Here is a 25,108-nt window from a genome sequence, read left to right on the forward strand (position 1 = left end):
GACTGGGAATTATGGAACTGGGAACAGTCTGACTGGGAATTATGGAACTAGGAACAGTCTGACTGGGAATTATGGAACTGGGAACAGTCTGACTGGGAATTATGGAACTGGGAACAGCCTGACTGGGAATTATGGAACTGGAAACAGTCTGACTGGGAATTATGGAACTGGGAACAGCCTGACTGGGAATTATGGAACTAGGAACAGTCTGACTGGGAATTATGGAACTAGGAACAGTCTGACTGGGAATTATGGAACTGGGAACAGTCTGACTGGGAATTATGGAACTGGGAACAGTCTGACTGGGAATTATGGAACTGGGAACAGTCTGACTGGGAATTATGGAACTAGGAACAGTCTGACTGGGAATTATGGAACTGGGAACAGTCTGACTGGGAATTATGGAACTGGGAACAGTCTGACTGGGAATTATGGAACTGGGAACAGTCTGACTGGGAATTATGGAACTGGGAACAGCCTGACTGGGAATTATGGAACTGGAAACAGTCTGACTGGGAATTATGGAACTGGGAACAGCCTGACTGGGAATTATGGAACTAGGAACAGTCTGACTGGGAATTATGGAACTAGGAACAGTCTGACTGGGAATTATGGAACTGGGAACAGTCTGACTGGGAATTATGGAACTGGGAACAGTCTGACTGGGAATTATGGAACTGGGAACAGCCTGACTGGGAATTATGGAACTGGGAACAGTCTGACTGGGAATTATGGAACTGGGAACAGTCTGACTGGGAATTATGGAACTGGGAACAGTCTGACTGGGAATTATGGAACTGGGAACAGTCTGACTGGGAATTATGGAACTGGGAACAGTCTGACTGGGAATTATGGAACTGGGAACAGTCTGACTGGGAATTATGGAACTGGGAACAGTCTGACTGGGAATTATGGAACTGGGAACAGTCTGACTGGGAATTATGGAACTAGGAACAGCCTGACTGGGAATTATGGAACTGGGAACAGTCTGACTGGGAATTATGGAACTGGGAACAGTCTGACTGGGAATTATGGAACTGGAAACAGTCTGACTGGGAATTATGGAACCTGGAACAGTCTGACTGGGAATTATGGAACTGGGAACAGTCTGACTGGGAATTATGGAACTGGGAACAGTCTGACTGGGAATTATGGAACTGGGAACAGTCTGACTGGGAATTATGGAACTGGGAACAGTCTGACAGGGAATTATGGAACTGGGAACAGTCTGACTGGGAATTATGGAACTGGGAACAGTCTGACTGGGAATTATGGAACTGGGAACAGTCTGACTGGGAATTATGGAACTGGGAACAGTCTGACTGGGAATTATGGAACTGGGAACAGTCTGACTGGGAATTATGGAACTGGGAACAGTCTGACTGGGAATTATGGAACTGGGAACAGTCTGACTGGGAATTATGGAACTGGGAACAGCCTGAAAAGGACAATTGGAACAGTCTGACAGGAAGATGTTACAATATGGAAGCTCATAACAGACGTCTGAAACTAGTTTCTGTTACAAGAGGTTTTCAGTAGTTTTCCGCTTGGGATTTTTCTTGATAATTCTGAGAGCACATGAATGCAGTCTAACACAATATCTTACACAGTCTGACACACAATTGTCTTCTGTCATTATCGGACGTAAAAACCCAACTAAAACACAGTAAATGAGTGATGAAATATGAATGGATATTCATAATGAGGGAGACTAAACTCTAAAGCATGTGGTCCCAGCCCTTGCCCCTGAACTCAGGCCTGGGAGACCCTGCGGGACACGGTCTGGTAGAACACGCCACGCAGCAGAGATGGGTAGTCTGGGACGCGGAACAGGTGGCGCTGGGCGTAGGTGACGTCGTAACTCCTCCCCCTGCTGACCAGCGAGCGCAGGTTGGCCTCGCTCACCTGGTTGCCCACGGTGATAACATACAGCTCCACTCCCGCCTCTGACACCAACCGTACGCGCTTCTCCAGCAACGCCTCGGTAACGCCCTGAGATCTCCCGTCAGAGAACAGCACTAGCTTCCTCTTCCTGTTCCCGCCCCCTGACGTCTGGAATTTCTCCATGGCGAAGGCCATCGCCTTGGTAACGTCAGTCCCATCATTCTGGAAGGTGGCGGCCTCAATCTTACTGGTCAGCAGGGTGAGGTTAGAGGTCAGCTCCGCCTCCATGCGGCGTTCACGGCTGTACTGGCCCACGGCGACACGCACGGCAGTGCGGCCGGACCTCTCGGCAGACAGGAAGCGCTCAGCCAGACGCTTGACGAAGGTCTTGCTGGAGTCAAAGTTCCTCTGTCCCACACTGGCTGAACTGTCCATCATCAATATGATGTCTGTGTCCCCTGAGAAGGAGACTGGAGGACAGAAACAACAGGATAAACAACATGAAGACAATACCCTATGACAACACAATGTCCTCCCAAAACAAGATTACAAAGACAAACCACAGGAGAAACCACGGGAGAAACCACGGGAGAAACCACGGGAGAAACCACAGAGAAACCACAGGAGTAGCCACAGAGAAACCACAGGAGAAACCACAGGGGAAACCACAGGAGTAGCCACAGAGAAACCACAGGAGAAACCACAGGAGAAACCACAGGAGAAACCACAGGAGAAACCACAGGAGAAACCACAGAGAAACCACAGGAGAAACCACAGGAGAAACCACAGAGAAACCACAGAGAAACCACAGAGAAACCACGGGAGAAACCACAGGAGAAACCACAGGAGAAACCACAGGAGAAACCACAGGAGAAACCACGGGAGAAACCACAGGGGAAACCACAGGAGTAGCCACAGAGAAACCACAGGAGAAACCACAGGAGAAACCACAGAGAAACCACAGAGAAACCACAGGAGAAACCACAGAGAAACCACAGGAGAAACCACAGGAGAAACCACAGAGAAACCACAGAGAAACCACAGGAGAAACCACAGGAGAAACCACAGAGAAACCACAGGAGAAACCACAGGAGAAACCACAGAGAAACCACAGAGAAACCACAGAGAAACCACAGGAGAAACCACAGAGAAACCACAGGAGAAACCACAGAGAAGCCACAGAGAAACCACAGGAGAAACCACAGAGAAGCCACAGAGAAACCACAGGAGACAACATGGGAGAAACCACGGGAGAAAACACAGAGAAATCACAAGAGAAACCACAGAGAAGCCACAGAGAAACCACAGGAGAAACCACAGAGAAGCCACAGAGAAACCACAGGAGACAACATGGGAGAAACCACAGAGAAACCACAGAGAAACCACAGGAGAAACCACAGAGAAACCACAGAGAAACCACAGAGAAGCCACAGGAGAAACCACAGAGAAACCACAGGAGAAACCACAGAGAAACCACAGGAGAAACCACAGAGAAACCACAGAAACCACAGGAGAAACCACAGGAGAAACCACAGAGAAACCACAGAGAAACCACGGGAGAAAACACAGAGAAATCACAAGAGAAACCACAGAGAAGCCACAGAGAAACCACAGGAGAAACCACAGAGAAGCCACAGAGAAACCACAGGAGAAACCACAGAGAAACCACAGCAGACAACATGGGAGAAACCACAGAGAAACCACAGAGAAACCACAGGAGAAACCACAGAGAAACCACAGAGAAACCACAGAGAAGCCACAGGAGAAACCACAGAGAAACCACAGGAGAAACCACAGAGAAACCACAGAGAAACCAAAGAGAAACCACAGGAGAAACCACAGAGAAGCCACAGGAGAAACCACAGAGAAACCACAGAGAAACCACGGGAGAAACCACAGGAGAAACCACAGGAGAAACCACAGAGAAGCCACAGAGAAACCACAGAGAAACCACAGGAGAAACCACAGAGAAACCACAGAGAAGCCACAGGAGAAACCACAGAGAAACCACAGGAGAAACCACAGAGAAACCACAGAGAAACCAAAGAGAAACCACAGGAGAAACCACAGAGAAGCCACAGGAGAAACCACAGAGAAACCACAGAGAAACCACAGAGAAGCCACAGAGAAACCACAGGAGAAACCACAGAGAAACCACAGAGAAACCACAGGAGAAACCACAGGAGAAACCACAGAGAAACCACAGAGAAACCACAGGAGAAATCACAAGAGAAACCACAGAGAAGCCACAGAGAAACCACAGGAGAAACCACAGAGAAGCCACAGAGAAACCACAGGAGAAACCACAGAGAAACCACAGGAGAAACCACAGGAGAAACCACAGAGAAACCACAGGAGAAACCACAGGAGAAACCACAGGAGAAACCACAGAGAAACCACAGGAGAAACCACAGGAGAAACCACAGAGAAACCACAGAGAAACCACAGGAGAAACCACAGAGAAACCACAGGAGAAACCACAGAGAAGCCACATGACTTACTGGGACATTTGTAGTTGGGACACTTCTTATCTGTTGTAGGAAATAGAGAAACCAAAATGAATAGGACATTTTCACATCAATGTTTTACAGAGTCTGTATCAGCACCAAGGGGTTCACTTGTGTGTGTGTGTGTGTGGTGTGTGTGTGTGTACCTTCACAGATGCGTGTGGTGAGGTTCTGTAAGAAGCTGTCATCCAGCAGCTCAGCGAAGTTCTCCAGTACGAAGGAGAAGCCTGGTTTAGGGTCGCTCTCACAGACCACAGCACTGAGCTGTTCATGGTTGGGCTGGCGGCCAGAGTAGTCCTTCACTCCCAGACCTCCCACCTGACAGAGAGAGGGGGGCAGGGTTAGTGTGTGTGTGTGTGTGTGTGTGTGTGTGTGTGTGTGTGTGTGTGTGTGTGTGTAATGGACTGTGCATTGTGATATGATGGTGCTGGTCGTACTAAAGCCTCAATCCTTCGAACCTTCAGGTGCTCAGAACTGGAAATAACTGCATAGCACCCAGTTAATGGTATGAGGCAAGCGGAGAGGTTTCACACAGTGGTGTCCCTTACCCTGATGACCTTCACACAGAGTGGTGTCCCTTCCTACAGAGTGGTGTCCCTTCCCACAGAGTGGTGTCCCTTACCCTGATGCCCTTCACACAGAGTGGTGTCCCTTACCCTGATGACCTTCACACAGAGTGGTGTCCCTTCACACAGAGTGGTGTCCCTTCCCACAGAGTGGTGTCCCTTACCCTGATGCCCTTCACACAGAGTGGTGTCCCTCACCTTGATGCCCTTCACAGAGCGGTGTCCCTCACCTTGATGCCCTTCCTACAGAGTGGTGTCCCTCACCTTGATGCTCTTCCTACAGAGTGGTGTCCCTTACCCTGATGCCCTTCACACAAAATGGTGTCCCTCACCTTGATGCCCTTCACACAGAGTGGTGTCCCTTCCCACAGAGTGGTGTCCCTCACCCTGATGCCTTCACACAGAGTGGTGTCCCTCACCCTGATGCCTTCACACAGAGCGGTGTCCCTCACCTTGATGCCCTTCCTACAGAGTGGTGTCCCTCACCTTGATGCCCTTCCTACAGAGTGGTGTCCCTTACCCTGATGCCATTCACACAAAGTGGTGTCCCTCACCTTGATGCCCTTCACACAGAGTGGTGTCCCTTCCCACAGAGTGGTGTCCCTCACCCTGATGCCTTCACACAGAGTGGTGTCCCTTACCCTGATGCCCTTCACACAGAGTGGTGTCCCTCACCCTGATGCCCTTCACACAGAGTGGTGTCCCTTCACACAGAGTGGTGTCCCTTCACACAGAGTGGTGTCCCTCACCCTGATGCCCTTCACACAGAGTGGTGTCCCTCACCTTGATGCCCTTCACACAGAGTGGTGTCCCTTCCCACAAAGTGGTGTCCCTCACCTTGATGCCCTTCCTACAGAGTGGTGTCCCTTACCCTGATGCCCTTCACACAGAGTGGTGTCCCTCACCTTGATGCCCTTCACACAGAGTGGTGTCCCTTCCCACAGAGTGGTGTCCCTCACCTTGATGCCCTTCCCACAGAGTGGTGTCCCTCACCTTGATGCCCTTCCCACAGAGTGGTGTCCCTCACCTTGATGCCCTTCCCACAGAGTGGTCTCCCTCACCTTGATGCCCTTCACACAGAGTGGTCTCCCTCACCTTGATGCCCTTCACACAGAGTGGTGTCCCTCACCTTGATGCCCTTCCCACAGAGTGGTGTCCCTCACCTTGATGCCCATCCCACAGAGTGGTGTCCCTCACCTTGATGCCCTTCACACAGAGTGGTGTCCCTCACCTTGATGCCCTTCCTACAGAGTGGTGTCCCTCACCTTGATGCCCTTCCCACAGAGTGTGTTGAGCGGTGTTTTATCTCTGGTGATATCAGCGCGTCCGTCAGTGAGCACTAGGACCACGCGGTTCTCCTGCTGCAGACGGTCAATCATGTTGGTCAGAGAGAACTGCAGAGCCTCTCCTGTATAGGTGGCCTCAGCCAGCCAGCGCAGGTCCCGCACCGCCCTACACACAACATACAGGGTAATGATTGGTCCCGCACCGCCCTACGCACAACATACAGGGTAATGATTGGTCCCGCACCGCCCTACACACAACATACAGGGTAATGATTGGGTGTGTGTACTTACTGTTTGAGCTCAGTGTGTGTGTGTACTTACTGTTTGAGCTCAGTGTGTGTGCGTACTTACTGTTTGAGCTCAGTGTGTGTGCGTACTTACTGTTTGAGCTCAGTGAGTGTGTTAATGTTGGGGTCTCCCAGTCTGACAGCCTCCTGGGCTCCATCCCCACTGTACTGCACCACGCCTACCCTGGACTCATTAAAACCAAACTACACACACACACACACACACACACACACACACACACACACACACACACACACACACACACACACACACACACACACACACACACACACACACACACACACACACACACACACACACACACACACACACACACACACACACACACACACACACACACGTATGAGCACATGTGTGAGTAAAATGTATAGCAAAATAAATTGCTGCCGTAGCTATTTTCATAGTGTTTCATACGCTGGTAATCACACAAACAAATATGAATCCCATAGCCCACCTTGTGCAGCAAAAGTACCTGGGTTTAACGAGCCTCCACAGCCACAAAGTCTGACTCCACAGCCACAAAGTCTGACTCCACAGCCATAAAGTCTGACTCCACAGTCACAAAGTCAGATTCTACAGCCACAAAGTCAGACTCTACAGCCATAAAGTCTGACTCCACAGTCACAAAGTCAGACTCCACAGCCACAAAGTCTGACTCCACAGCCATAAAGTCTGACTCCACAGTCACAAAGTCAGATTCTACAGCCACAAAGTCTGACTCCACAGCCATAAAGTCTGACTCCACAGTCACAAAGTCAGATTCTACAGCCACAAAGTCAGACTCCACAGCCATAAAGTCTGACTCCACAGCCACAAAGTCAGATTCTACAGCCACAAAGTCTGACTCCACAGCCACAAAGTCTGACTCCACAGCCATAAAGTCAGACTCCACAGCCACAAAGTCAGATTCTACAGCCACAAAGTCTGACTCCACAGCCATAAAGTCTGACTCCACAGTCACAAAGTCAGACTCCACAGCCACAAAGTCAGATTCTACAGCCACAAAGTCAGATTCTACAGCTACAAAGTCAGATTCCACAGCCATAAAGTCTGACTCCACAGTCACAAAGTCAGATTCCACAGCCACAAAGTCAGATTCCACAGCCACAAAGTCAGATTCAGTGGTGGGGGACGCTCGGAGGCGTCCACATGGCCCTAAAGCACACTGTTGCATTGCTTTGTATTTTATTTTTTATTTTTTTCACCTTTATTTAACCAGGTAGGCTAGTTGAGAACAAGTTCTCATTTGCAACTGCGACCTGGCCAAGATAAAGCATAGCAGTGTGAACAGACAACACAGAGTTACACATGGAATAAACAATTAACAAGTCAATAACACAGTAGAAAAAAAAGAGAGTCTATATACATTGTGTGCAAAAGGCATGAGGAGGTAGGCGAATAATTACAATTTTGCAGATTAACATTGGAGTGATAAATGATCAGATGGTCATGTACAGGTAGAGATATTGGTGTGCAAAAGAGCAGAAAAGTACATAACAAAACAGTATGGGGATGAGGGAGGTAAAAATGGGTGGGTTATTTACCGATAGACTATGTACAGCTGCAGCGATCGGTTAGCTGCTCAGATAGCAGATGTTTGAAGTTGGTGAGGGAGATAAAAGTCTCCAACTTCAGCGATTTTTGCAATTCGTTCCAGTCACAGGCAGCAGAGAACTGGAACGAAAGGCGGCCAAATGAGGTGTTGGCTTTAGGGATGATCAGTGAGATACACCTGCTGGAGCGCGTGCTACGGATGGGTGTTGCCATCGTGAACAGTGAACTGAGATAAGGCGGAGCTTTACCTAGCATAGACTTGTAGATGACCTGGAGCCAGTGGGTCTGGCGACGAATATGTAGCGAGGGCCAGCCGACGAGAGCATACAGGTCGCAGTGGTGGGTGGTATAAGGTGCTTTAGTGACAAAACGGATGGCACTGTGATAAACTGCATCCAGTTTGCTGAGTAGAGTGTTGGAAGCTATTTTGTAGATGACATCGCCGAAGTCGAGGATCGGTAGGATAGTCAGTTTTACTGGGGTAAGTTTGGCGGCGTGAGTGAAGGAGGCTTTGTTGCGGAATAGAAAGCCGACTCTTGATTTGATTTTCGATTGGAGATGTTTGATATGAGTCTGGAAGGATAGTTTACAGTCTAGCCAGACACCTAGGTACTTATAGATGTCCGCATATTCAAGGCCGGAACCATCCAGGGTGGTGATGCTATTCAGGCATGCGGGAGCAGGCAGCGAATGGTTGAAAAGCATGTATTTGGTTTTACTAGCGTTTAAGAGCAGTTGGAGGCCGCGGAAGGAGTGTTGTATGGCATTGAAGCTCGTTTGGAGGTTAGATAGCACAGTGTCCAAGGACGGGCCGGAAGTATATAGAATGGTGTCGCCTGCGTAGAGGTGGATCAGGGAATCGCCCGCAGCAAGAGCAACATCATTGATATATACAGAGAAAAGAGTCGGCCCGAGAATTGAACCCTGTGGCACCCCCATAGAGACTGCTAGAGGACCGGACAGCATGCCCTCCGATTTGACACACTGAACTCTGTCTGCAAAGTAATTGGTGAACCAGGCACGGCAGTCATCAGAAAAACCGAGGCTACTGAGTCTGCCGATAAGAATATGGTGATTGACAGAGTTCGAAAGCCTTGGCAAGGTCGATGAAGACGGCTGCACAGTACTGTCTTTTATCGATGGCGGTTATGATATCGTTTAGTACCTTGAGCGTGGCTGAAGTGCACCCGTGACCGGCTCGGAAACCAGATTGCACAGCGGAGAAGGTACGGTGGGATTCGAGATGGTCAGTGACCTGTTTGTTGACTTGGCTTTCGAAGACCTTAGATAGGCAGGGCAGGATGGATATAAGTCTGTAACAGTTTGGGTCCAGGGTGTCTCCCCGTTTGAAGAGGGGGATGACTGCGGCAGCTTTCCAATCCTTGGGGATCTCAGACGATATGAAAGAGAGGTTGAACAGGCTGGTAATAGGGGTTGCGACAATGGCGGCGGATAGTTTCAGAAATAGAGGGTCCAGATTGTCAGCTGATTTGTACGGGTCCAGGTTTTGCAGCTCTTTCAGAACATCTGCTATCTGGATTTGGGTAAAGGAGAACCTGGAGAGGCTTGGGCGAGTAGCTGCGGGGGGGGCGGAGCTGTTGGCCGAGGTTGGAGTAGCCAGGCGGAAGGCATAGCCAGCCGTTGAGAAATGCTTGTTGAGGTTTTCGATAATCATGGATTTATCGGTGGTGACCGTGTTACCTAGCCTCAGTGCAGTGGGCAGCTGGGAGGAGGTGCTCTTGTTCTCCATGGACTTCACAGTGTCCCAGAACTTTTTGGAGTTGGAGCTACAGGATGCAAATTTCTGCCTGAAGAAGCTGGCCTTAGCTTTCCTGACTGACTGCGTGTATTGGTTCCTGACTTCCCTGAACAGTTGCATATCGCGGGGACTATTCGATGCTATTGCAGTCCGCCACAGGATGTTTTTGTGCTGGTCGAGGGCAGTCAGGTCTGGAGTGAACCAAGGGCTATATCTGTTCTTAGTTCTGCATATTTTGAACGGAGCATGCTTATCTAAAATGGTGAGGAAGTTACTTTTAAAGAATGACCAGGCATCCTCAACTGACGGGATGAGGTCAATGTCCTTCCAGGATACCCGGGCCAGGTCGATTAGAAAGGCCTGCTCACAGAAGTGTTTTAGGGAGCGTTTGACAGTGATGAGGGGTGGTCGTTTGACTGCGGCTCCGTAGCGGATACAGGCAATGAGGCAGTGATCGCTGAGATCCTGGTTGAAGACAGCGGAGGTGTATTTGGAGGGCCAGTTGGTCAGGATGACGTCTATGAGGGTGCCCTTGTTTACAGATTTAGGGTTGTACCTGGTGGGTTCCTTGATGATTTGTGTGAGATTGAGGGCATCAAGCTTAGATTGTAGGACTGCCGGGGTGTTAAGCATATCCCAGTTTAGGTCACCTAACAGAACAAACTCTGAAGCTAGATGGGGGGCGATCAATTCACAAATGGTGTCCAGGGCACAGCTGGGAGCTGAGGGGGGGGTCGGTAGCAGGCGGCAACAGTGAGAGACTTATTTCTGGAGAGAGTCATTTTTAAAATTAGTAGTTCGAACTGTTTGGGTATGGACCTGGAAAGTATGACATTAACTTTGCAGGCTATCTCTGCAGTAGACTGCAACTCCTCCCCCTTTTGGCAGTTCTATCTTGACGGAAGATGTTATAGTTGGGTATGGAAATCTCAGAATTTTTGGTGGCCTTCCTGAGCCAGGATTCAGACACGCCAAGGACATCAGGGTTAGCAGAGTGTGCTTAAAGCAGTGAGTAAAGCAAACTTAGGGAGGAGGCTTCTGATGTTGACATGCATGAAACCAAGGCTTTTTCGATCACAGAAGTCAACAAATGAGGGTGCCTGGGGACATGCAGGGCCTGGGTTTACCTCCACATCACCCGCGGAATAGAGGAGGAGTAGTATGAGGGTGCGGCTAAAGGCTATCAAAACTGGTCGCCTAGAGCGTTGGGGACAGAGAATAAAAGGAGCAGATTTCTGGGCATGGTAGAATATATTCAGGGCATAATGCGCAGACAGGGGTATGGTGGGGTGCGGGTACAGCGGAGGTAAGTCTAGGCACTGGGTGATGATGAGAGAGGTTGTATCTCTGGACATGTTGGTTGTAATGGGTGAGGTCACCACATGTGTGGGAGGTGGGACAAAGGAGGTATCAGGGGTATGAAGAGTTGAACTAGGGGCTCCATTGTAAACTAAAACAATGATAACTAACCTGAACAACAGTATACAAGGCATATTGACATTTGAGAGAGACATACAGCGAGGCATACAGTAATCACAGGTGTTGAATTGGGAAAGCTAGCTAAAACAGTAGGTGAGACAACAACAGCTAATCAGCTAGCACAACAACAGCAGGTAAAATGGCGTTGACTGGGCAGGGAGGGTCGGATTAACTACACACAGAGCCTGAGTGCGGCTGGGGCCGACAGATAAAACATAAACAAGCAGAATGGAGTACCGTGATTAATGGACAGTCCAGTATGCATCAGCTATGTAGCCAAGTGATCAGTGTCCAGGGGGCAGCGGTGGATGGGGCAGGGAAGCTGGACTGGCGAGTATTATCCAGGTTAAAAAAACTGGCTGGCTGTGCAGAAGGTAAAAGCCGCTAGCAGTGGCTAACATTGACTAAATAGCTTGTAGCTAGTTAGCTGGTTAGCTTCTGGAGGTTCTTGAATGTTTTCTAAAAATTAAAAAATAATAGCGATTCCGTATCATATTGGATGAGGCAGGTTACCGGAAGGTATAATCGAATTAAACATCGAAAAGAGATTGAAAGTAAATATGTGTCCAGTGAGTGATTGGGCTGGCTGGGGACGCGGCGATTCAGACAGTTAGCAGGCCTGTGCTAACAAGCTAACAGTTAGTAGGCCGGGGCTAAACAAGCTAGCAGTTATCGGACCGGGGCTAAACAAGCTAGCAGTTAGCAGGCTGAATTAGCAAGCAAGCAGATAGCAAGGGCTAGAAAGTTAGCCTTTAGGGGACGTTGCGATGGGGTGAGTCTGTTTATGCCTCTTCATGCGGTGACAACGATAGACCGGTCGTGGGTCCGGATATTGTGTCCCAGGAGTATGCTTCGGTGGTAGCACAGGAGCTCTGGCCGGGCTAGCTTCAAGCTAAGTGGATGGAAACGCTAGCCTGGAGTAGTCATCCGGGGTTGCGGTTTAATAGTTAGCTAGCTGTGAAGATCCAGCTGAAAATGTTCTGTTTGCGGTGGGAATCCGGGGATAAAAATAATAGGTCCATTATGCTCTGGTTAGAGTTGCGTTGTTCAAACTGGCAAGAACTTTCCGAGCTAAAGGTTAGCTGATGACCGTTTAGCTGATGACCGCTAGCAATGGTTTGCTGACTGATTGCTGGTAGTTAGCTGGCAAGCTTCAGTTGGTTCCGGATCCGAGGTAAATATAAATACTTTAGAAAAAAAAGCAGATCCACGCTACATTGGGTGAGGCGGGTATTACAAGGGGGGGCAGTGAAAGTTGCACCTCTGGAACACCCCAAATCTTTTTATTCACGAGTCCCATAGGGCGACGCACAATTGGCCCAGCGCCGCCCGGGTTTGGCCGGTGTTGGCCATCATTGTAAATAAGAATTTGTTCCTAACTGACTTGCCAACTTAAATAAAGGTTCAATCAAAAAAAAGAAAAGAGAAATGTTTAAATCCTTCTTGACTGTGATTTGTTTATTCAAATAAAGTATTAGTAAAAGTATATTTTTAAAATAGTACTCACATGGACTTGCTGGTCCTTAATAAGGCGGTCTATGACGGTGATGATGAAGTCCTTAGCTAGAGCGAAGTTCGTGGAGCCGATACTCTCCGAACTGTCCACGATGAAGGCCAGGTCCAGGGGCCCACACTTACACTCTACATCAGGACAGACAGACACATTAGACAGACAGACAGACAGACAGACAGACAGACAGACAGACAGACAGACAGACAGACAGACAGACAGACAGACAGAGTATGGGCATAATGGTGACTGAAGAGCTATAAGATAAACTCAGAAGCCAATGAGATGATGGGATGGACTCACCACAGCATGCTGTAGGAAACAAAAACACAATGTTAGTCATTCCAGTGTGTCTGAGTTTCTGTGTGTGTGTGTGTGTGTGTGTGTGTGTGTGTGTGTGTGTGGAGGGGGGGCAGACTTACAGCAAAGCTTCATGATGATATCCAGAATCTCACATTCCTGTTGATAACAGTTATATAGATAACAGTTATATAGATGTACAGAATATAGAGACAGTTATATAGATGTTCAATATATATAGATAACAGTTAAATAGATGTACAGAACATAGAGGCAACAGTTATATAGATAACAGTTATATAGATGTACAGAATATAGAGACAGCAGTTATATAGATGTTCAATATATATAGATAACAGTTATATAGATGTACAGAATATAGAGGCAACAGTTATATAGATAACAGTTATATAGATGTACAGAATATAGAGGCAACAGTTATATAGATAACAGTGATACAGTTGTTCAATATAAACTCAGCAAAAATTGAAATGTCCTCTCACTGTCAACTGCATTTAGTTTGAGTAAACTTAAGATGTGTAAGTATTTGTATGAACATAACAAGATTCAACAACTGAGACGTAAACTGAACAAGTTCCACAGACATGTGACTAACAGAAATGGAATAATGCGTCCCTGAACAAAGGGAGGGGGGGGTCAAAATCAAAAGTAACAGTCAGTATCTGGTGTGGCCACCAGCTGCATTAAGCACTGCAGTGCATCTCCTCCTCATGGACTGCACCAGATTTGCCCGTTCTTGCTGTGAGATGTTACCTCACTCTTCCACCAAGGCACCTGCAAGTTCCCAGACATTTCTGGGAAGAATCGCCCTAGTCCTCACCCTCCGATCCAACATGCTTAATGGGATTGGGATCCAGGATCTTTGTTGGCCTTGGCAGAACACTGACATTCCTGTCTTGCAGGAAATCACGCACAGAACGAGCAGTATGGCTGGTGGCAATGTCATGCTGGAGGGTCATGTCAGGATGAGCCTGCAGGAAGGGTACCACATGAGGGAGGAGGATGTCTTCCCTGTAACGCACACCGTTGAGATTGCCTGCAATGACAACAAGCTCAGTCCGATGATGCTGTGACACACCGCCCCAGACCATGACGGACCCTCCACCTCCACATCGATCCTGCTCCAGAGTACAGGCCTTGGTGTAACACTCATTCCTTCAACGATAAACGGAAATCTGACCATCACCCCTGGTGAGACAAAACCGTGACTCATCAGTGAAGAGAACTTTTTGCCAGTCCTGTCTGGTCCAGCAACAGTGGGTTTGTGCCCGACGTTGATGCCAGTGATGTCTGGTGAAGACCTGCCTTACAACAGGCCTACAAGCCCTCAGTCCAGCCTCTCCCAGACTATTGCGGACAGTCTGAGCACTGATGGAGGGATTGTGCATTCCTGGTGTAACTCGGACAGTTGTTATTGCCATCCTGTACCTGTCCTGTACCTGTACCTATATACAGACACCTGTTAGTAGCAAGGCTACGTACAGACACCTGTTAGTAGCAAGGCTCTATACAGACACCTGTTAGTAGCAAGGCTCTATACAGACACCTGTTAGTAGCAAGGCTCTATACAGACACCTGTTAGTAGCAAGGCTACGTACAGACACCTGTTAGTAGCAAGGCTCTATACAGACACCTGTTAGTAGCAAGGCTCTATACAGACACCTGTTAGTAGCAAGGCTCTATACAGACACCTGTTAGTAGCAAGGCTACGTACAGACACCTGTTAGGCTGATTGAGGTAGTATGTACATGTAGGTATGGTTAAAGTGACGAAGCATATATGATAAACAGAGAGTAGCAGCAGCGTAAAAAGAGGGGTTGGCGGGTGGTGGGACACAATGCAGATAGCCCGGTTAAGCAATGTGCGGGAGCACTGGTTGGTCGGGCCAATTGAGGTAGTATGTACATGAACGTATAGTTAAAGAGGCTATATGATCGAACAGAGAGTAGCAGCAGCGTAAAATATATATATATATAAATAGATGTTAAATATATATAGATAACAGTTATATAGATGTACAATATATATAGCCCACCCACTGGGGAGCCAGGCCCAGCCAATCAGAATGATGAGTTTTACCCCACAAAAAGGGCTTTATTACAGACATAAGTACTCCTTCCCCTTCCCTCCCCTTCCCCTTCCCCTTCCCCCTCCCCCCTCCCCCTCCCCTCAGATGGTCTCACAGGTGAAGAGGGATGTGGAGGTCCTGGCCGGGCGTGGTTACATTGTGAGACCAGTTGGACGTACTGCCAAATTCTCTAAAATGACGTTGGAGGCGGTTTATGGTAGAGAAATTAACATTCAATTCTCTGGCAACAGCTCAGGTGGACATTCCTGCAGTCAGCACGCCAATTGTATGCTCCTTCAAAACTTGAGACATCTGTGGAATTGTGTTGTATGACAAAACTGCACATTTTACAGTGGCCTTTTATTGTCCCCATCACAAGGTGCACCTGTGTAACGATCATGATGTTTAATCAACTTCTTGATATGAAAAGAGAAATAAGATTTTGTGCATACAGTACATAATGATTATTTACTCAATGTTTGTACAGTATAAATATTTTTGTAAGATGACAGTAATGATAAATAATTATATTGCAGAGTATATTATCTCATCTCCTCTTGTTAGTTTACAACCTGGTGAAGTGTTATAGACCACTAATATACAGTTGAAGTCAGAAGTTTACATACACCTTAGCCAAATACATTTAAACTCAGTTTATCACAATTCCTGACATTTAGTCCAAGTAAAAATTCCCTGTTTTAGGTCAGTTAGGATCACCACTATATTTTAAGACTGTGAAATGTCAGAATAATAGTAGAGTGTGTGATTTATTTCAGCTTTAATTTCTTTCATCACATTCCCAGTGGGTCAGAAGTTTACATCCACTCAATTAGTATTTGGTAGCATGGCCTTTAAATTGTTTAATTTGGGTCAAACTCTTCGAGGAGCCTTCCACAAGCTTCCCACAATAAGTTGGGTGAATTTTGGCCCATTCCTCCTGACAGAGCTGGTGTAACTGAGTCAGATTTGTAGGCCTCCTTGCTCGCACACACTTTTTCAGTTCTGCTCACACATTTTCTATAGAATTAAGGTCAGGGATTGTGATGGCCACTCCAATACCTTGACTTTGTTGTCCTTAAGCCATTTTGCCACAACTTTGGAAGTATGCTTGGGGTCATTGTCCATTTGGAAGACCCATTTGCGACCAAGCTTTAACTTCCTGACTGATGTCTTGAGATGTTGCTGGAATATATCCACATAATTTTTCAACAATTCCACATGATGCCATCTATTTTGTGAAGTGCACCAGTCCCTCCTGTAGCAAAGTACCCCCACAACATGATGCTGCCACCCCCGTGCTTCACGGTTGGGATGGTGTTCTTCAGCTTGCAAGCCTCCCACTTTTTCCTCCAAACATAACGATGGTCATTATGGCCAAACAGTTCTATTTTTGTTTCAGCAGACTAGAGGACATTTCTCCAAAAAGTAGGATCTTTGTCCCCAGTGCAGTTGCTTAGTCTGCCTTTTTTTATGGCGGTTTTGGAGCAGTGGCTTCTTCCTTGCTGAGCGGCCTTTCAGGTTATGTCGATATAGGACTTGTTTTACTGTGGATATAGATACTTTTGTACCTGTTTCCTCTAGCATCTTCACAAGGTCCTTTGCTGTTGTTCAGGGATTGATTTGCACTTTTCACACCAAAGTACGTTCATCTCTCGGAGACAGAACGAGTCTCCTACCTGAGTGGTATGATGCCTGTGTGGTCCCATGGTGTTTATACTTGCTTACTATTGTTTGTTCAGATGAACGTGGTACCTTCAGGCATTTGGCAATTGCTCCCAAGCATGAATCTAACTTGTGGAGGTCTACAATTATTTTTCTGAGGTCTTGGCTTATTTCTTTTGATTTCCCATGCTGTCAAGCAAAGAGACACTAAGTTTGAAGGTAGGCCTTGAAATACATCCACAGGTACACCTCCAATTGACTCAAATGATGTCAATTTTCTGGAATTTTTCCAAGCTGTTTAAAGGCACAGTCAACTTAGTGTATGTAAACTTCTGACCCACTGGAATTGTGATACAGTAAATGATTAATGAAATAATCTGTCTGTAAACAATTGTTGGAAAAATTACTTGTGTCATGCACAAAGTAGATGTCCTAACCGACTGGCCAAAACTATAGTTTGTTAAGAAGAAATTTGTGGAGTGGTTGAAAAACGAGTTTTAATGACTAAGTGTATGTCAACTTTCGACTTCAACTGTAGTAGTACTCTGAGGAGACGGGCATTAGAACCAGGAAATGGCGGGGTAGAGCGAGGTTGCCATGGTGACGCTGAGTCACATATGAGAGTTCAGACTGTTCTCCTTACTGAACAGCCGACTGCTGAACTGCCCTCTCCCTCTCTCTGTTTCTTCCTCTCTCTCTCTCTCTCTCTCTCTCTCTCTCTCTTCTCTCTCTCTCTCTCTCTCTCTCTCTCTCTCTCTCTCTCTCTCTCTCTCTCTCTCTCTCTCTCTCTCTCTCTCTCTCTCCCTCTGCCCTCTCTCCCTCTCTCTCTGTCTCCTCGTGGTGTTTTATGAAATACTCCAGTCCTCTACAGGGTCTCCTACCCCAACTCCCAGCATTTTTTCCATTTTCATCTCAGGAAGATATACGAGACTCTTCCAAATGTCTTCCAAGAGTCACCCTACAAAATGGTGTCTGAGAGGCCAGACTGTTCTCATTACCGAACAGCTTACAGCTGGAACTGCCATCTTTTCCCTCCCTCCCTCCCCCTCCCTCTCTCTCTCTCTCTCTCTCTGTTTCCCTCTTTCTCTCTGCTTCTCCCTCCCTCCCTCCCTCCCTCCCTCCCTCCCTCCCTCCCTCCCTCCCTCCCTCCCTCCCTCCCTCCCTCCCTCCCTCCCTCCCTCTGTTTCCCTCTTTCTCTCTGCTTCTCCCTCCCTCCCTCCCTCCCTCCCTCCCCCTCCCTCCCTCCCTCCCTCCTCTGTTTCCCCTCCCTCCCTCCCTCCCTCCCTCCCCCTCCCTCCCTCCCTCTCTCTCTGCTTCTCCCTCCCCCGCCCCCTCCCTCCCTCCTCCCTCCCTCCCTCCCTCCCTCTCTCTGTTTCCCTCTTTCTCTCTGCTTCTCCCTCCTCCCTCCCTTCCCTTCCTAGCCTCAATCCCCTCCCTCCCTCTCTCGCTCTCTCTCCCTAAGTTTTTCTCTCTGCTTCTCCCTCCCTCCCTCCCTCCCTCCCTCCCTAGAGGACAAGGGTAAAACCTCCCTCCCTCCCTCCCTCCCTCCCGGAGGCCCCTCTCTCTGTTTCCCTTTTCTCTCTGCTTCTCCCTCCCTCCCTCCCTGCCTTCCCTCCCTCTTCTCCCTCCCTCCCTCCCTCCCTCCCTCCCTCCCTCCCTTGTTATCCCTCCCTCCCTCCCTCCCTCCCTCCCTCCCTCCCTCCCTCCCTCCCTCCCTCCCTCTGTTTCCCTACTTTCTCTCTGCTTCTCACCCCCTATTGTTATAAGCCAGCCCTCTATCTCTCTTTCTCTCTCTCTGTCTGTCTCTCCCCACGCCCCTCCCCCTCTCTCCAGTCCTCTACAGGGTCTCCCACCCCGACTCCCAGGGTCTGTTCTGTTTTCATTTCAGGAAGATATTCTAGACTCTTCCAAATGTCTTCCATGTCTTCACTAGCATCAATCCCAGAACAGTAGGGTTCTCAATAAGAGCTCAGGGCTTATCGGATACAGTTTAAGAGTTATGGGTCAGCATGATCGTTTAAAGATAAAGGTCAGGGGTTAGAGGTCAAGGGTTAGAGGACAAGGGTAAAACTTGATTTAGACTCACATCAGCTCCTGCAGGTCCCGGAGGCCCGACTGGTCCCTGTAAATAGAGAGAAAGAGAGAAAGGGTTTGTTGCCATGCATTACCTTATAGGGAAATTAGTTGCCTTCAGCTGACAGAAACTCTTCTAACTATTGTTATAAGACAATAGACTACAGACTACATGTTCTATTGTTATAAGACTACAGACTACAGACTACATGTTCTATTGTTATAAGACTACAGACTACAGACTACATGTTCTATTGTTATAAGACTACAGACTACATGTTCTATTGTTATAAGACTACAGACTACATGTTCTATTGTTATAAGACTACAGACTACATGTTCTATTGTTATAAGACTACAGACTACAGACTACATGTTATATTGTTATAAGACTACAGACTACAGACTACATGTTCTACTGTTATAAGACTACAGACTACAGACCACATGTTCTATTGTTATAAGACTAAAGACTACAGACTACATGTTCTATTGTTATAAGACTACAGACTACAGACTACATGTTCTATTGTTATAAGACTACAGACTACAGACTACATGTTCTACTGTTATAAGACTACAGACTACAGACTACATGTTCTATTGTTATAAGACTACAGACTACATGTTCTATTGTTATAAGACTACAGACTACAGACTACATGTTCTATTGTTATAAGACTACAGACTACATGTTCTACTGTTATAAGACTACAGACTACAGGTTCTATTGTTATAAGACTACAGACTACAGACTACATGTTCTACTGTTATAAGACTACAGACTACATGTTATATTGTTATAAGACTACAGACTACAGACTACATGTTCTATTGTTATAAGACTACAGACTACATGTTCTATTGTTATAAGACTACAGACTACATGTTCTATTGTTATAAGACTACAGACTACATGTTCTACTGTTATAAGACTACAGACTACATGTTCTATTGTTATAAGACTACAGACTACATGTTCTACTGTTATAAGACTACAGAGACTACATGTTCTACTGTTACAAGACTACAGACTACAGACTACATGTTCTATTGTTATAAGACTACAGAGACTACATGTTCTATTGTTATAAGACTACAGAGACTACATGTTCTACTGTTATAAGACTACAGAGACTACATGTTCTATTGTTATAAGACTACAGAGACTACATGTTCTATTGTTATAAGACTACAGACTACATGTTCTATTGTTATAAGACTACAGACTACATGTTCTGTTGGTACACACACACACACACACACACACACACACACACACACACACACACACACACACACACACACACACACACACACACACACACACACACACACACACACACACACACACACACACACACACACACACACACACACACACACACACACACACAGGGGAATTGCAGTCTGAGCGGATGCTTCATCCCACAAGCAACTTAAACTGTTTATCAGAGAAATATGCAACTTAGCCACTAGCCATGGACAGATCGGAAAAAGACCGGAAGAAGGTAGGAGGAGAAGGAGGAGAGACCAAGGAGTAATTGATAAGAGAGACTCTCTCTCTCCATCTCTCTCCCTCTCTGTCTCTCTCTTTCTCTCTCTCTTTGCCTCTTCCTCTCTGTCTCTCTCTTTCTGTCTCTCTCTCTCTGTCTCTCTCTTTCTCTCTCTCTTTCTCTCTCTCTTTGTCTCTTTCTCTCTCTCTCTCTCTTTGTCTCTCTCTTCATCTCTCTCTCTCTCTGTCTCTCTCTTTCTGCCTCTCTCTCTGTCTCTCTCTTTCTCTCTCGGTCTGTCTCTCTCTCTGTCTCTCTCTTTCTCTCTCACTCTCTCTGTCTCTCTCTCTCTGTCTCTCTCTCTCTCTCTCTGTCTCTCTCTCTCTGTCTCTCTCTTTCTCTGTCTCTTTGTCTCTCTCTCTCTCTGTCTCTCTCTCTGTCTCTCTCTCTCCGTCTCTTTCTCTCTCTCTCAAATTCAAAAGGCTTTATTGGCATGGACAGTGTTACTGATATCAATGATGACGTAGATATATAATAATAATAATAATGATACCAGGAAAAATAATAATAGTAGTAATAATTAACAGGACAGTAAGACATGAGGACAATAATGAACTAGTGAGAAAGACCCAGGCAGTAATGTTAATATTCAGGTAGTAATGTTCTGATTGGTTGGTATACAGGTAGTAATGTTCTGATTGGTTGTTCTACGGGTAGTAATGTTCTGATTGGTTGTTCTACAGGTAGTAATGTTCTGATTGGTTGTTCTACAGGTAGTAATGTTCTGATTGGTTGGTCTACAGGTAGTAATGTTCTGATTGGTTGTTCTACAGGTAGTAATGTTCTGATTGGTTGTTCTACTGGTAGTAATGTTAATGTTCTGATTGGTTGTTCTACAGGTAGTAATGTTAATGTTCTGATTGGTTGTTCTACTGGTAGTAATGTTCTGATTGGTTGTTCTACAGGTAGTAATGTTCTGATTGGTTGTTCTACTGGTAGTAATGTTCTGATTGGTTGTTCTACAGGTAGTAATGTTCTGATTGGTTGGTCTACAGGTAGTAATGGTAATGTTCTGATTGGTTGGTCTACAGGTAGTAATGTTAAGGTTCTGATTGGTTGTTCTACAGGTAGTAATGTTAAGGTTCTGATTGGTTGTTCTACAGGTAGTAATGTTAAGGTTCTGATTGGTTGTTCTACTGGTAGTAATGTTCTGATTGGTTGTTCTACAGGTAGTAATGGTAATGTTCTGACTGGTTGTCCTACAGGTAGTAATGTTAAGGTTCTGATTGGTTGTTCTACAGGTAGTAATGTTCTGATTGGTTGGTCGACAGGTATTAATGTTAATGATCTGATTGGTTGTTCTACAGGTAGTAATGTTAAGGTTCTGATTGGTTGTTCTACAGGTAGTAATGTTAATGTTCTGATTGGTTGTTCTACAGGTAGTAATGGTAATGTTCTGATTGGTTGTTCTACAGGTAGTAATGTTCTGATTGGTTGGTCGACAGGTATTAATGTTATTGATCTGATTGGTTGTTCTACAGGTAGTAATGTTAATGTTCTGAATGGTTGGTCTACAGGTAGTAATGTTCTGATTGGTTGTTCTACAGGTAGTAATGTTAATGTTCTGATTGGTTGTTCTACAGGTAGTAATGTTCTGATTGGTTGGTCTACAGGTAGTAATGTTAATGATCTGATTGGTTATTCTACAGGTAGTAATGTTAATGTTCTGATTTGTTGTTCTACAGGTAGTAATGCTCTGATTGGTTGTTCTACAGGTAGTAATGTTCTGAATGGTTGGTCTACAGGTAGTAATGTTAAGGTTCTGATTGGTTGTTCTACAGGTAGTAATGTTAAGGTTCTGATTGGTTGTTCTACAGGTAGTAATGTTAAGGTTCTGATTGGTTGTTCTACAGGTAGTAATGTTAATGTTCTGATTGGTTGTTCTACTGGTAGTAATGTTCTGATTGGTTGTTCTACAGGTAGTAATGTTAATGATCTGATTGGTTGTTCTACAGGTAGTAATGTTAATGATCTGATTGGTTGTTATACTGGCTGTCTCTAAGCTAAAATGACAATAGATATCGGAATTTCTCCTTTTCTGTTTTGGTTTCAAAATGTTTGCATTTGTTTTCAATTTTTGAAAGAAATTGGACCATAAGTCTGTTTAGTTCTGTCAGTTTAGGAGAAAATGCAGCACTGTCTTCACTGCTCTCTGAGGGCATACTGTCCTCTCTGGGTAGCCAGATCTGTCTGTGATGACCGGTCTCTATAGCCAGGCTGTCCTCTCTGGGTAGCCAGATCTGTCTGTGATGACCGGTCTCTATGGCCAGACTGTCCTCTCTGGGTAGCCAGATCTGTCTGTGATGACCGGTCTCTATGGCCAGACTGTCCTCTCTGGGTAGCCAGATCTGTCTGTGATGACCGGTCTCTATGGCCAGACTGTCCTCTCTGGGTAGCCAGATCTGTCTGTGATGACCGGTCTCTATGGCCAGACTGTCCTCTCTGGGTAGCCAGATCTGTCTGTGATGACCGGTCTCTATGGCCAGACTGTCCTCTCTGGGTAGCCAGATCTGTCTGTGATGACCGGTCTCTATGGCCAGACTGTCCTCTCTGGGTAGCCAGATCTGTCTGTGATGACCGGTCACTATGGCCAGGCTGTCCTCTCTGGGTAGCCAGATCTGTCTGTGATGACCGGTCTCTATAGCCAGACTGTCCTCTCTGGGTAGCCAGATCTGTCTGTGATGACCGGTTTCTATGGCCAGGCTGTCCTCTCTGGGTAGCCAGATCTGTCTGTGATGACCGGTCACTATGGCCAGACTGTCCTCTCTGGGTAGCCAGATCTGTCTGTGTGATGACCGGTCTCTATGGCCAGACTGTCCTCTCTGGGTAGCCAGATCTGTCTGTGATGACCGGTCACTATGGCCAGACTGTCCTCTCTGGGTAGCCAGATATGTCTGTGATGACCGGTCTCTATGGCCAGACTGTCCTCTCTGGGTAGCCAGATCTGTCTGTGATGACCGGTTTCTATGGCCGGGCTGTCCTCTCTGGGTAGCCAGATCTGTCTGTGATGACCGGTTTCTATGGCCGGGCTGTCCTCTCTGAGTAGCCAGATCTGTCTGTGATGACCGGTCTCTATAGCCAGACTGTCCTCTCTGGGTAGCCAGATCTGTCTGTGATGACCGGTCTCTATAGCCAGACTGTCCTCTCTGAGTCTGTACCTAGTCATGGTTTTCCTCAGGTTTCTATCAGTCACAGTGCTCACCATATACTTCTGTTAAGAGACAAATAGCATTGAAGTTTACTGTGATTTTTAGGTGATATATTTTTATTTTTGCTTTGTGATGATTGGGTTGGGCCAGATTTTCTGAGTACTGTCCTGAGGCTTTGGTGGGTTGGTTTGGGTTAGTGAGCTGAGCCTCAGAACCAGCTGGCTGAAGGGACTCTTCACTATGGTCAACTTTTGGCATCTCTTTCGCTCTCGCTCACCGGGTTTCCTTCAGGTCCTCTGTGTCCTTTGCCTCCTTTGTTCCCTGGGAGTCCTGGGGAGTTGTTCTGCAGAGGAGAGACAGGTAGAGACTTAGTAACACACACAGGTAGAGAGACAAGGTAACACACACAGGTAGAGAGACAAGGTAACACACACAGGTAGAGAGACAAGGTAACACACACAGGTAGAGAGACAAGGTAACACACACAGGTAGAGAGACAAGGTAACACACACAGGTAGAGAGACAAGGTAACACAGGTAGAGAGACAAGGTAACACACACAGTTAAGAGAGACTTGAGTGAACGTTTTGTCAGAAAGTAAATGAGAGGGAAACCTTTAGACAAGAAGCTGAAAGGTTCTCTCCAATAGATGGTACGAAGATATTTGAGAACAAAGGACAAAGACCATTTAAACCGGTCGTGGAAAAAAGCATTGCAGGATTCAGTTACCCCTTGTCTGAACACTATGTTGTAGGAACTCCCCCCGTGAACATCCTATGGAATACATGTAATGGTGACCAGATGTGTTTTCAATCCCAACGGGGGGGAACCCTTACCCTGGCTGAAGAAAACAGATAGTACCACAACAAGGTGTATATTATCCCATACTATACCACAACAAGGTGTATATTATCCCATACTATACCACAACAAGGTGTATATTATCCCATACTATACCACAACAAGGTGTATATTATCCCATACTATACCACAACAAGGTGTATATTATCCATACTATACCACAACAAGGTGTATATTATCCCATACTATACCACAACAAGGTGTATATTATCCCATACTATACCACAACAAGGTGTATATTATCCCATACTATACCACAACAAGGTGTATATTATCCCATACTATACCACAACAAGGTGTATATTATCCCATACTATACCACAACAAGGTGTATATTATCCCATACTATACCACAACAAGGTGTATATTATCCCATACTATACCACAACAAGGTGTATATTATCCCATACTATACCACAACAAGGTGTATATTATCCCATACTATACCACAACAAGGTGAACCATAATGTACCACAACAAGGTGTATATTATCCCATACTATACCACAACAAGGTGTATATTATCCCATACTATACCACAACAAGGTGTATATTATCCCATACTATAC

General features: G+C 46.4%; 1 protein-coding gene across 1 annotated transcript in view; it reads right to left on the reverse strand.

The window, feature by feature from the left end:
• Positions 1-1,511: 1,511 nt before the first annotated feature.
• The window catches only part of LOC135508576 (collagen alpha-1(VI) chain-like), an 83,234-nt gene continuing 59,637 nt past the window's right edge, over positions 1,512-25,108 (reverse strand). The window contains exons 24-33 of the mRNA XM_064928849.1: positions 23,958-24,023; positions 18,992-19,027; positions 13,277-13,313; positions 13,158-13,166; positions 12,852-12,985; positions 6,625-6,734; positions 6,223-6,409; positions 4,538-4,709; positions 4,386-4,415; positions 1,512-2,354 (exon numbers count right to left, since the gene is read on the reverse strand). Of these exons, the coding sequence (XP_064784921.1) occupies positions 1,753-2,354; positions 4,386-4,415; positions 4,538-4,709; positions 6,223-6,409; positions 6,625-6,734; positions 12,852-12,985; positions 13,158-13,166; positions 13,277-13,313; positions 18,992-19,027; positions 23,958-24,023 (1,383 nt within the window). The 3' untranslated portion in view covers positions 1,512-1,752. The remainder of the gene's footprint in view (positions 2,355-4,385; positions 4,416-4,537; positions 4,710-6,222; positions 6,410-6,624; positions 6,735-12,851; positions 12,986-13,157; positions 13,167-13,276; positions 13,314-18,991; positions 19,028-23,957; positions 24,024-25,108) is intronic.

Source organism: Oncorhynchus masou, chromosome 3 (genome assembly GCF_036934945.1).
Source record: "Oncorhynchus masou masou isolate Uvic2021 chromosome 3, UVic_Omas_1.1, whole genome shotgun sequence".
NCBI classification, from domain to species: Eukaryota; Metazoa; Chordata; class Actinopteri; order Salmoniformes; family Salmonidae; genus Oncorhynchus; species Oncorhynchus masou.